The following is a 13,953-nucleotide window of genomic DNA, read 5'->3' on the forward strand; positions in this document are numbered from 1 at the left end:
CTTGTCACCAGCTCCCCTTAAACTCACCCCTTCCTCACTTCATGTCAGGCTCCGCCTTTTCCATCCACCTTCATGGGGACCTAGTTCTTGGACCATCTACTCATCTTAGACCTTGGCCCTCAGACTCTGCTTCCCGTGTTTGCTTGTTGGCTCAGGGTTTTCCCTGCATTCCCCCCTGCTGCCCCCCACTCAGGAGAGGGGCAGCCCTTTGTGTGACTTTTCAGGGAGGAAGCAGACAATGGAATCCCATCAGAGAGCACAGGAGCGCCCGTAAAGCAGACACTTTGCCATTATAATCTAATCCTCACAACCACTCGTAACTTATTTATTCTCCACTTTATCCCAGAAATGGGATAAGTGTCCTTATGAGACTATTCATAAAAGACAAACGAGTAGGAATTAACAGCAGAAGCAAAAGAAGAAAGGGAAGCATCAGGGCTTGTAAACCAAGATTAAAACGCAAAGTGTGCATGAGAAAGTCTATCTCTGAGACCCCCAGAGCCAGGGAGAGAAGCAGACCCTGAGCAGTGACAGGAGGTGGCGGTGCCATTTCTGATGGACAGGTAAGGGAGCAGACGAGAAGGGTGAGTGACTGGCCCACAGTCGCATGATCAGAGGTGGCGATGAGCTTAAATCCAGGCCTAAACAGAAGATGCTTCCCATAACTGCACTTTAACTGCAAGACTCCCTGATCACGCCCACCCGGGGCCAGCACTCCTTCCTGAACAAGCAGTCCCCACCAGCCACAGGTGCCCTCTTCCTGACACAGTGCTGCCCCGGCTGCAGCGGGCTTCCCTTCCCTTGGCGCCATGGCAACGAGGACTATGGGCTCCCACTGCTGCTCTATGCCAGTAAGCGGCAGAAGCATCGTCCCATAGGCCGAGGCCAGGGAGCTGGGCAGGCAGCCCGCAGGATGACTGTCCTTCTGTGGGGCCACCTGCTTCCCCCCTAAGGCCCCACACAACTAATAGGCTTGTTAACTGGGGAGGTGGCATTATCCCCATCGCCACCATTTTATTAATAAGTCATTTTAAATTAATTACATTGCACTCTGGAAAGAATTAGCTCTGGCTGACTTTTCCATCCCTGCAGATAATCACATTGGTGGAATTCATTAGTCCTATAGATAAACCTGAGAGTGTGTGTGTGTACTGGGCATAGACAGGCTCACCGAGGCTGACATAGGTCAGCGCCGGGAGCCTGAGCACATGGGAAAGAGGAGTCTGTGGTTGGGCAGCAGGCTCGGGCCCACCATGACCTCTCATAGGGACACAATCCTCAACTGTCATCATCAGCCTTGAGAGAAGCATCAGGTGTCTCACTGGCTGGCTTTGTCCTTGACTGGCCCTTGACTCCTCCCTTCAGTTCTGTGGGAAAACCTGCGAATTAACATGTCAACTGGTTTCCTCTCAGTTGAAGAGTCTCCAAAAACAGATGGATGGGACCCTGAGGGAAGGGGACAGGGACGTATACTTCTTGGACCTGGACGCTGTGCTGAGGCACAGGCCAGAGAGGACCATTCTGTAGCACTGGGTGTTGTGGAGTGGACACGTGTGGCCAGTCATGAGTTTGAGTTCCACCTCGGTCTCTACGATGGACTTAGTGTTTGTGCCCCCCAACATTTACGTGCAGAAGCCTAACCCCCAATGTGATGGTGTTGGTGGGGGAGCATCTGGGTATACCGTATTTTGCCATGTGTAATGCACACCCACATTTCTGTGCACATTATACACGAGATCATTATACCCATGGTATGTATACATGGTATTATACCCATGTATAATGCGCATCCTTATTTTTCCCTCAAAAAATTGGGCAGAAAAGTGTGCGTCGTACATGGCAAAATGTGGTTATTAGGTCATGAGGGTAAGGCCCTCCTGCATGGGATTAGCGGCCTTATAAATGGGACCCCAGAGAGCTCCCACACTTCCTTTCCACCATGTGAGGACGCAGCGAGAAGACGGCTGTCTGCCACCCAGAAAAGGGCCCTCCCTGGACCCGACCACACTGGCACCCTGATCTCAGACTCCCCTCCCTCTGGAACCGAGGGACACAAAAGCCACCCAGGTTGTGTGGGACTTTGGTATCGCACCCTGAGCTGACTGAGACAGCCAGTCCCCTACCCTCCACTTCACGAAGCCTGTTTCCTAAGCGGTCGGAGACTAGCAGTCCCATCTGCAGGGCTGGGGAGGGGCTGCCATCGGTACTGTTCACAATGAGATTTTAATGGAGAATTTGCCGTGATCTGTACACGTTGACCATTCCACTCAGTCCTGCCTGCAAGGGCTGTGGTCGGGCTTCAATATTGTAACCATGAAGCACAATAATTATTCCTGTTTTAAGATGAGAAAATTTAGGATACAAAGGTAAACAATGACCAGGTAGCCCAAGGTCATACAGCCAGCAAGTGACACAGCTGAGCCCTGAAGCTAGATGGCCACCTCCACAGCCATAGCCCATGACCCCAGTCCCTGATGGATGAAATGAGATCATGCATGAAAGAGTTCATAGGAATTCTGGCATCTAGAAAAACCCAACTACTGTTAGCTGTTCTCGTTAATTTTGCAGCTTAGTGGGATGGAGAGGAAAGGCCAAACAAGGCTAAGGACATGGAAATTCCACTGGAAGGGGCCCCACCACCCTGGGTTCTCAGCTTCCCAAGGTAGCCCAGACCTTCCTGCTGAAAGGTGTCTGTTGCAGAAGCTCCACCCTCCACAGGCGCTATAATGATTTTCCCAGACACAGAATGGCGGGTTCAGGGAGCTAGAAAGGAAGCTGAGTGACTCTCTGGCCCAGCTCTCACATTACCAATGAGGAAACTGAGTCACTGGGAGGCTGTGGGGGGTGGGATGCAGAGCCTGAAGGGAGCCTGGATCCCCTGACAATTCCGGTTTCCTCTCCAGCAAGTTCACTGTCATACACTCTGCTTTGCTATTGTTGTCCCTAAATTTGCATATTGGGCTCCAGAGATTCAGCATGTGAAACAAAATGCAAGAATTTGTGGACATTGGATTCAAACTTAACAATCAACTCAACACACTTGAAATGCAAAACAGAGCCCCAGGCTGCAAGGAGGGGATGGAGCCCTGGTGAAGGAGGCATCACCCTGGGCCCAGGGTGACCCGGGAGCTGCTGCAAAGAGCTGCCGGACAAAGCCCTCCACGACAGCCCACAAGAACTGGGACACAGATCCAGGACACATGGGCTCCCAGTGCAGCCTTCATGGGTACAGGGACCCCTGAGATCACTGGACGGTTAAGGACATGGGCAAGTGTCCTGACTCCAAGCCCAGCAGGGATGGCCCCCTTCCCAGTGAAGCTGCCAGGAGGCCCCTGCTGAAGTGCCACCTCTTCCTTCCCAGGCTGGGGAGGAGGAGCCTCAGGAATGCCAGTAAGCCTCCCCTATTGGCTGAGAGCCTCCCGCCCCCCCCCTAAGGAATTGTCTCCACGGAAAACCCAGAGGCCATGAGCAGATGGACTTAAGGACAGGTAAGAGCTGGGGTTGTGTGGACATGCTCTGGAGGGTCCCCCAGGGGCGCATCTCTGGGGCAGACAGGCCCTAACACTGGGATAACCCCACTTTCTGAATCTGTTAGCTCTGTCTAGTTATCATCGGGCTCCACATTAGGCTCTACCAAGAGGGGGCACTAGCCTCAGATGAATGCACTTGGCAATTATTCCTGCAATCGTGAAACCTGCCTCCTTGTGGCAGTTGGCTCCCGCTGCGGAATCTGAAAGAGGTCTTCTGCAGAAGCTGCTCCTTCCATAGACACTGTGATAATTTCCCCAGACACAGAACGTTGGGCGGGGAGGGGCCCTGGCCCTCAGGTTCTAGGTAAGATTGGAAGGAATTCCTATTTCATACTCCCCTCTGTCCCATGGAGCCTTGCCTGAACCCCCAGGAGGCAGCGAGGGCCCACACGGCTCCCTAGGCTCGACTCCACCCCTGTCCCTTGGCCTCATATTGATGTGTTCTTACACTCGCCTTCTCTCCTCCCGCTACACCGACAGTCCCAAACGCAGGGATCATACCACATCGTGATCATTCGTGCCTGTAGCTCTCTGCCTAGCACACTTTCCTGCACATAGTAGGTGCTCAGTAATGTTTTGAGAGCCTAATAAACATTTGATAATCCAGAAATTCCAACATGACACAAATTAGCATTCCACTCATGCTAATGTGCTGTCCAACCGTATAAATCAAAAAAATAATAAAAAAATAATAATAAAAATAATTCATGTGGCAGTAAAAACAAAACAGAAACTAAAAAGAGAGAGATAGAAGCTGGTCTCTGCTTTAACCACCATAATGCACATGGGACTGTAAGATGTGAAGATGCCGCCGATCCCCAGTGAGTGTCTCCCCTGCCCCCCGTACCCCCCGTAATGTGAGGCTGCAGTTACGCTGGCATCAGGGGCAGAGTACCTGAGGAAGCCTTTCCTCTCTGAGCCCAGAGACAGCTGCGTGTCTCCTGGAAGGGCGTCCCCAACAGCTGAGCTCCTGCAGATGACAGACAGCCTTCCAACCTCGGAGAGTCTCCTTTTCAATCTCAGTCTACACGTCTCTTTCTCTTTCTCTTTCTCTCTCTCTCTCCCCCTGCCTTCCTCTCTCATTTCTGGGAAAGCATCTATTAGAGTCACTTGTGCAATAGATAACGACCCCTTTATAGCTACTTGTGCTCCCCCTGTGTAATTAGAAAGTGCATTGTTGTGTAATTCAGAAATTAATTAGTAGTAAATGTTTCAAGAATGCAGGTGTAAGTGGGAGGCCTAGTGCGCTCCATCGACCACGTATCTGGATGGCTTCTCAGCGCCTCCGCTCTGGGGGAACATTTCTGGGCTCGCCCAGGGATGGTCCCCATACAAGCCATCTGCAACTTTGGGGGTCAGCCCTCTCTTCACCCTGGAGAGTAAGGACAACTGCAGTGGCCAGAGCTGGCTACACCAGGGTGCTGTGGCTCACCGCTGGGCAGCACTGCAGAAGGTGCCCCTCAGCTGCCCAAAGAGCCTTGAAGGTCCTTCCAGCCCAGGGATTGCAGGTGGGAGGGTGACCAAGCAGCCTGAACCTCAGCAGCCCAAAGATCTCGCCCTATCTGGGGAAGATGATTTCCCTCTGATATAGAAAGAAAAAGTACCTTGAGCAGAATCATGACACAAACCATAGGAATAAGCCAGGAAGATAGCTGCTTCCTGCCCAGGCTGTCCTGCGGGGCTGCAGTGAGCGACGGCCCCAGAGTCACAGTGCCGCTCTGAACCCCCGAGAAGAGCCCAGGCTGCTCCAAAGGGGCTCTGAGTCTTTTCCTATGCACTTGCCTTCTCTCATGCTCTCCCCTTTCTCTGGAAGATCTTTCTCATTTACTGGTGTCCGCACAACACCTGGCATATAGCTGACGCTTAACAAATATTTACTGAAAGAATGAACGAGTGAATGAATGAATGAAGCCGCAGCTGTCGCATTCCTTCCCCCCTGCATGAAGCCTGTTCCGTGTGCTCAGACAGCAGTGCCCTCTCTCCTCCGGGGGCCTGTATCCCTCTCGCCCAGCACAGATGTTGAGCTGCTGCACTGTTGCAGTGACTTCCTTATGAGTCTCTCTCCCGCCCTAGACTGTAAGCTTCTGGGAGGCGGAAGCTTTACTCCCTTCTACTCACCTTTGCATCCCCTCCCTGCAACTCCCAGCCCTGAGCCTGACACGTAGTTGGTGCTTAAGACACATTTATTGATTGAGTTACTGAGTAGAACTGAAGCGTGTGGCTCCAACCCAGGCAGCCCACCCTGCTGCCCTTGGGACAGTGAGGGGACTGTCCAGGTCTCTAGGAGGAGCCTGGGGACCAAGCAGGATACCCGCCCCCCCGCCCCGCACCGTGCCCACTGGGTAAGACCACTGTACAAGTCCATGCACAAGAGTCCCTAATATTCTGGAACGGCCTCCCTTTTCACTACAGGATCCTTTTGGCTCAAATTTCAGTCTCTAATCTCCTAATCCTCTCTTCCTGGTCGAATTCAGTTCAGTTCAGCAAGCCAAAATGGAAGGCTTATACTTTGCACAGAACCACAGTAGCTTCTAAAGTCCCAGAGAATCCCCACTGGCGTCCCTGTGCTCCCTAACAGAGCCCTTCCCCTCAGGAAAAACTCAGAAGCAAACCCACATGGACAGTGTCCTCCCTGGGCTTGTCCTCACCAGGACCAGGACAGGTGCCTCCCCGCCCCACTGGTTGGGACAAGGACTCTGGTGGTGACCTAAAATTAAAGACCAAAGTGAGAGGCAATGAGCATTTACTTCAGGTCCAAAATAATAGCTATCTGGATGCACAAATTCAGACAGTAACCCAAGCAGTGTCCCGATTAGGAGGTGAAGGGAAGGGGCATATATGAGGGAAAGGGAGGAGGAACAGCTACACCCACAGAAGGAAGGCATTGCTATCCGTGCAGACAGGCTCCCACCGCAATGTGAATTCTAAGGGATACGTTTACTCTCCAGTCCAGCCGCCATCGGTGTGGTAGTCACTAGGTCTGCTGTCGTTATCTTTGCAAAGAGTCGCTGGGGAAATGATGCTGCTCCAGGCCCCGCCCTCAGGCTTGAGGAGTGAGACGGGCCAGGCGTTCCCTTGGGGAGGGCAGCTCCGACTCCATGTGGAAGTGGCTCCATTTGCATTATTTTTCATGCTAGAAATAGTGCTGAACCTCAGGATCTTCTACCTTGGACCTAAAATGGATCAGGACTCAAGGGAAGGCCAGGAGGCAAAGCTCCAAGTACATAGAAGAGATCCAACCTCCGCATCTAATAAATAACAACTACAAAATGATAAAAACGGCTGATATTTATGGTGTGTTTCCTGGGGCGTGGGTACTGTTCCCTGTGCCGTTCTGTCCATCATTCATCCTCACGACAATCCTCTAAGGCACGTGTGTATTATTACCCCATTTCACAGATGAGGAAGCTGAGGCCCAACCTGACAGTCTAGGAAGTGGGTAGAAAGGTGCTTGAGGGCAGAGCGGGGTGGTGGTGATTCGGGTTTCATTGGGGTGAATGACACACAACCCCAGTGCCTTTGGAAAGGTCTGGAGTGTGACTTTGTCTTAGCTTCCCCTTTCTCCACCAGGAAGTGGCTTCTTTAACACAGAATAGCTCTCAAGGCCTCAAGTTCATTCTCCGGGGGACTTCCCTCCCCTCTGTTGTCAGCAAGAGGCCAGGCTGAGTGCTGTCTGACAGGCAGCCTGAGCAGAAGCCCCTTCCGGGGCTTTTCCAGCCGTGACCAAGTGAGAGCAAGGGGAAAGGACTGAGAAGGAGGGGCTCCCAGCGGTGCCCACTTCCCATGTGCAGGCATGGGCTCCGGGGGGCCATGACCAGGTGGGGTGGAGGGGAGATTCCCGCCCAGACAGCCCTGGAGCCAACGGCCCCCAGCGGGAGTGTCACGCCCTAGGACAGCGCGATAGGATGACAACCACTGTGAAGGGAAAATTAGACACCGTATTCCCATACAGCCCTGGAGAGACAGGGTGTGGGAGGGGATGCCGAGCTGGATGGGCACTCGGTGTGAGATTTAATTAGACTGAGAAGCATGGGGAGCAGGTTCCCATCGCCCGCATTCCTTCTTAGAAGTCCGATCATCCATTAACACTCACTCAGCAGCATGAGAAAGGGAAAGACTGCTGTGGTTCCGAGGGGCGAGGTGGAGTCCCCACTCAAGTAAACCAACCATAAGAGCACACTGTGAAGCCAGTCGGAGGGAGCTGACTATAAATTGGTTATTAGGTGTGACCAAAGAATTATCGTTAATTTCAGGGGGGTGGATACTAACTAGTATTGTGCCTGCGTAAGAAAATGCTCTTCCTACGGACGCATCATACAGAGTAAAATGTCATGAAATCCGTGACTGACTTCAGCTAGAAATGACGAAACAGATGTGGGCAAATATTAAAAAGGGATCAATCGAATTGATAATATACGGGGCTCCAGTAGGGCCTTTCTGATGTCGTCTTTTCTGAAGAACAGAGAGATCGGGGTGGGGGGGGCGTCTGGACTGTCCACAGCTGGTTATGTGAATTCTCAAGGTCAACCCAGCCCATAAATCAAAGGGTGGGGTTAGTGTATGAAGGAAGACATCTCTCGGGGACTGGGCCCACGTGGGAGAAGAGTGGACAATCGTGGGCTGGGTATGGTGGGAGGGCCACGTCCCTGAGCCTAGGGCAATGGCAGGCTTAGGGGTGGCAGGAAACTAAAACGCCAAAAGCTGAAAAGATGCCGGCATCGGAGAAGCCTTGCAGCTTGAAGTGAAAGAAGGAAGTCAGCCTGGCCTGGCAGAGAGGGCACAGCTGGCCGAGGAAGGGAGGACTCTCTTCTGTGGTCCCACAGCCCCAACTCAGAGGAGCAGCTGGCACCCTGGAGGAGGTGGGGAGCCAGTGTGAGACCACGAGCAGCCTCTGCCAGCTGCGATAGGCAGAGAAAAGCACCACCCTGCAGAGCCAGGCTGCCGAGAGCCCCGATGTCATGAGGGCCTTGGCAGGAAGCGCCCCGTCGTCTGTGGGAGGGATGTCTGTCTGATTCTGCCTGCCCTGCTCGAGCTGCTTCTGTGATTCTGCATAATTATGATAAGCCTTGCCTGAGCAGGCAGATGTGCAGAGAAAGCTAATGCATGACGCTGAGCTGTGGCAGGAAAGGGAGCTTACTGGAGGTGGCCTTACTGGTGTGGAATGACCTAGAATATTCCGCACGCCCTGACTGCCTCCTACCCGTGTTCCTGGAGGTCTCGGTGGAGCCCAGGAGCTGCCTGGTGGCACGAGTTTTCTTACGTTTGCTAGGGAGGGGACAAGCCATGCTTTTAAGAGGCTGCGTGTCTGGGCTCTGCAGGCTGGGGAGGACCAGAGTGCCACAGTGGGAGGGTGACCCAGACCCTGCGGCTGTCTCTCCAGGCTGACTTGAGCCTCCCACTGAGCTGCCTTATTCTCTTTAAAGAAGGTGGGGAACCTGAGGGCTCCCCTAGGATTCTCTGCACAAGTCAAAGACCCAGTGACATGGGAGTCAGTGCCCTGGGGGCAACAGCTCCCTCAGCTCTTGTCATCATGTTGGGGGGGGTGGTGCCTGGGAGCTCAGCAGGGGCCCCTAAAGGTGCCACATCTTCTCCAGCCCTTCACACTGCCCCTGTCACAGAGGCGCTTGAATGCATCTGCCGTCAGCACTGTCGGCCTGGGGCTTCTGCTCAGAATTGCCCCGTGCGACCCGCGCAAACCCATCCTCTGTCCTGGAAACGCACGGGGAGCCCATGCTCTGCAGAGCCTCCTCACTGGCAAAGGAAAGGACAGAGGTCATTCACTGGGTGCCTGCTCGGTGCCCCGCCTGGTCTAACTAGGCTCTGGGGAAACGAGGAGAGCGCCATGCACTTGGGCTTCTAGCTGCAACACACAAGTTGGGCCAGGGCCGGTGGAGAGGGCTCCGTTTTGATTGCAGTGGAGTGGACATACAATATTATATTAGTTTCAGCTGCACAACAGGGTGGTTTGACATTTATACACCTTACGATGTGATCACCCCATGAGTCTAGTTACCATCTATCACCATACGAAGCTGCTCCAGTGTTATCAGCCTTGTTCCCTAAGCTGCCATACTTCCCGTGGCTTGTTTATTTTATAACCTCCTGTGCCCCTTCGCCTGTTTCACCCAGCCCCACACCGCCCCCCTCTGGCCTCCACCTGTGGGTCTTCTGTGTCCAGGGTCTCTTTCTCCCAACAGGAGAAGCACAGGGGGGGATGGGAGCCTTCCTGGGAAACCCACATGGAAAGGCTGTGGATCCTGGAGAGACTTGTTTCCCCTGCCATGCATGCAGCCACGTCTGGGGACACTAAAGAGGCCACACCAGAAGGCGACACCTCCCACTTCCTTAATCCAGGGAGAAGAAAGGAGCATGATGCAAATTTTAAGGTGTTTGAGAGAAAGTCCATGCAGCATGGGGACCTTTAACCTGACTCACGGGCTGTATTGTGAGGAGTCCCCGGGTCAACCCGTGTGGGGGGCTGAGACCCCCAAAGCGAATGCCATTTTGTAACGAGACTATTTTTCTGGTTAGCAGGTTATCCCCTAAAGTAGCTGGAGCCTGTAGGCCTGAAAAATAAAACTACCTGCTGCACAAATGTAACATAGCCCTTTAAACCCAGACAGCTGTGCCATTCGCAGTGTAAGGGAGGCTTGGTTTGCAGCACTTTGTTTTGAAAGAAAGGGATGGTGTGGGGAGTTGCACCTGGTCGGTGGGCCTCAGACTAACCCCAGTGGGGCCAACAGGGGCAGGCTGGTGGTCTGTGGGCAGCTGAGGGTGGCTGGGCACATCCCTGCTGAGTGCTGATGGAAGCTCGGGTGATGAAGCTCCCTCGTACCCCTGACTGAACGGGAGGGGCCCTTCTTTCTCCAGGACCCACAGGCTGGCGATACCTACAGAGCTCCTTCTCCGCCTTCAGATAAGCTGAACTCCCCCTGCCTTGGCGAGGGCCCTGAGCCCACCTCCCCGCTGCTTCCCCACAGGGCCTTGGGAGACCCGAAGGCAGCATGACAGCCAACTGGTGTTCTGCCATAGTTGAGAGGCCTGCTCCTTTGAAGAACGTTCAACCAGCTCTACTTCCAGATTCGAAAGCTGATCCTCAATCAGAGGGCCAGGCATGCCTGTGTGTTTTCTCGCCAGTAGCTCTTCGCAATGCACAGAATGTGTGAGTCCCCCAGATGCCCATGTGGAGCCCCTCACACACAAACCCCAGGTGATGGCATACGAGGTGAGGCCTTTGGGAGGTAATTAGGAGTAGATGAGGTCACGAGGGTAGGGTCCCCATGAAGAGGATTAGTGCCCTTGTAAGAATCACAAAAAGGCCCTGGCTGGTGTGGCTCAGTTGGTTGGAGCGCCGTTCCATAACCGAACAGCCATGGGTTTGATTCCTGGTCAGGGCATGCACCCAGGTTGTAGGTTTAACCCCTGGTCCAGGTGCATGCAGGGGACAGCTGATTGATGCTTCTCTCTCACATGGATATTTCTCTCTCTAAAAGCAATGAAAAAAAATGTCCTCGGGTAAGAATTTTTGAAAAAAGAATCATGAGAGGGCTCACTTCCTGTCTGCTGTCCATGTCAGAACACAACCAAGAAGTCAACTGTCTGTGACTTAAAAGAGGGTCCCCACGAGAACCCAGACATGCTGGCACCCTGACCTAGGACTTCCAGCCTCCAGAACGGTGAGAAAGAAATGTCTGGTGTTTACAAGGCGCCCAGGCTGTGGTGCTTTGTTACAGCAGCCCGAGCTGACTGAGACGTTCACCTTCGTCTGCACTTCACACCTGAAGTCTGTGTAGGAGAGCTGGCTCTGCCCCTACCTACCCATCAGGACACGAGGCTGTGACATCTATTTTTACCAACTAGACAATCCCTGTGTTCAGCTGTGAGCGAAACTAGCCTCAATTGCATTTCCCCTGGAGCTATTTGTCAAGTAAGAATTCCCCTCAGCGATAATTTTCCTTTAGACTCAGCAGCCACTGAAACACACAGCACAGCCATTTCTCCATCTGAAGGTGAGGAAGCCAGGCCCCTTCTCCCAGCGGCCCACCCTGCCCCCTTCCTGGGAGGGCTGCAGTGGGCTCCCTTCCAGAAGGCAGCTGCCCAGAAGCCGCTCGATCTGTCGGAAGCCTTTCCTCCAAGGAATCCACCCACAGTTTCCACTTTCCACAGCTTTGCACCGAGTCATCTCCCAAGAACATCATCTTTCCTAAAGTAGGGAAAGCCCAGGTACTCCCCGGATTGCACATCACAGGAGAAAGGCCAAACCATTTTGGCTCACAACTTTAATTGAGTTCTGTCTGTCTGCTGGGCCTGGGGTCAATTCAATGCTGCTGAGAGGGACCCCAGGTTCCCCAAACACTCCAGCGGGCAGGAGAGGGTCTCAGGGAACAATGCCAGGCAAGGTGGACAGGGATGAGCCATGAATGCCATTGGAGGATAAGTTTCACAAAATTGTAAAGGAGGGTAGAAAAGAGGCAGGCAAGCCGGCGGGGAGCGTCACCGAAGTCCAGAACCCTGGCTCAGACCAACACGCAGCACAGCCACCGCAAAGGAAGGACACCAGGTGAGCCTCTGCTCCTCCAGGAGCTGGTGTGACATTGCCAGAGGCTCTTCTGCCCCCATGAACATGAGCTTGTTCTGTCCCTGCCCCGAGTAAGCACCTTGCTCAGTAAGAGGAAGCCCTTAACTAAGTCGCCCCTGGGACAGAGCGCTGCAGAATGTGACTTGGGAAAAGCTTAGATACAAAGGAACTTCCAAAACTGGGTGTGTGTGCATTCATGTGTATGTAACATAAAATATATGTAACATAAACTACGTGTTTTATATCTATGTGTAAATCAGACAGCGTGTGAATTATCTCTCCATAAAGTTATTTTTACCAAAGCCTCCTGGGGCATTTCAGCTGCACACCCTGGATCAGAACCACGCCCCCCCATCCCAACTATGGCGCGGCTGCTCCTGAAGGGCGACAGAGTCCGCAGACCTCTTGGAGCCATGAGGGACGCGAATACCACTGGGGACAATGCGCCAGCCACCCAAGTCTAAATTGACATTCCAGAAGAATGATTCAGTGAAGGAACCGTTCTCAGCGAAGTGGATCGACAGGGAACACTTCTTTGTGGCCCACAAATTATTCACCACGCAGGCCTAATAGGACACAGAGCTGAAGAGGCCCCACGTCTGAAGGTCCGGGAACAGAACAGCGCCCTGCCCCACGGCTGATCAAGAACGCAACAGAGCTCCGCACGTGTGCACTGGCTAGCCGGGGCTCTCCTCGGGACCCGCACAAATAAGTAGTAGTGTCCCTCCCGCCTGGAAGTCATCAGGTGACATCGTGATTGAGTCCCTGAGAACTGAGCGAACCCGCCAAGGCTCCAGTTTTTAAACAAATCGGCTTCACTATCAGCCCCATGGGGCATGGTGACAGGGACCTACACTAGGCAAAGTGTTATGGAAGTGACCTTGGACCCTTCTCCCTGGGTGCCTTCATTCAAGCCATTCCTTCCACCTGGAAAACTCTAAATGTGTCCTTCAGTACAGAGTGAGGGTTAAACTGGGTCAGAGAAAGCAAAGAGGTTTTCTCTCGCGTGATCATTCTAAACCACTGGCAGTGGCTGTTCAGGGCTGCGTTAAGACCTGGTATCGAGGACCAGATGGGGATGGGGACAGGCAGGGAGGAGGGAGCAGCGAGCGAGGAGGGACAGAGTACAGTCTAGAAGGGGAAACGCTGGGGTTGACCAGGAGGCCGGGAACAAATGTCCCACAGTCGCTAAATTAAAGGGACTTAAACACTGCCTGCCTGCCTCAGTTTCTCTGCCTGTAAAGAGGAGATCATTTCAAGCCTATTGAGGATCAAACATGCCATGACATTGTTCTTTGAAGCTCAAGCAGGACACTGGCATCTGTTCTGTAAAGGCCAGTTTCCTTCTCCTTCTATCTTTTTTCTACCTTCCCCACCACCACCACCATCCCACTGGGGAGGGCTGAGGAGCCAGGCAAACAGGGCAAAAATAAACTCCCCAGCCACCGAAGGATACGTCCATCAGGCTGATCATCTCCCTGCAGGTGTCGATGTTGAATCTGTCGAACTTTATGTCCGTTCCTACACACTCAGAGAGAAAAGGGGGTGGGGATCGGGATCCTTTGCAGATGAGGGAGATAACCCCAGCCATGCAGGAGGCCACCAAGACTCCAGCCAGAGAATGGAGCCAAATGTGGTCTCTGCAGAGAAGGAGGAGGTGGTGGCAGACTCCTCACAAGGCCCCCCGACTGCCCTCGCATCTGGGGAGGTGGCACAAGTGGGCCCCAGTGTCAGAGTTCAGTGTCTGAACCTTGGCTTTGCTGCTCACATGCCATGGGACTTCAGCAAGCTAATATCCTCCATCAAGTGGGAATAAGAATCCCCCAAAGACAGGCTGGGGATTAA

At 53.3% G+C, this 13,953-nt stretch overlaps 1 protein-coding gene across 1 annotated transcript in view; it reads right to left on the reverse strand.

Annotated features, from left to right (window-relative positions):
* Positions 1–12,443: 12,443 nt before the first annotated feature.
* CAPN8 (calpain 8) overlaps positions 12,444–13,953 on the reverse strand; it is a 36,251-nt gene continuing 34,741 nt past the window's right edge. Inside the window, 2 exon segments of the mRNA XM_053913104.2 lie at positions 12,444–12,674; positions 13,565–13,629. Coding sequence (XP_053769079.1) covers positions 12,444–12,674; positions 13,565–13,629 — 296 coding nt within the window.

Source organism: Desmodus rotundus, chromosome 10 (genome assembly GCF_022682495.2).
Source record: "Desmodus rotundus isolate HL8 chromosome 10, HLdesRot8A.1, whole genome shotgun sequence".
Classification (NCBI taxonomy): domain Eukaryota; kingdom Metazoa; phylum Chordata; class Mammalia; order Chiroptera; family Phyllostomidae; genus Desmodus; species Desmodus rotundus.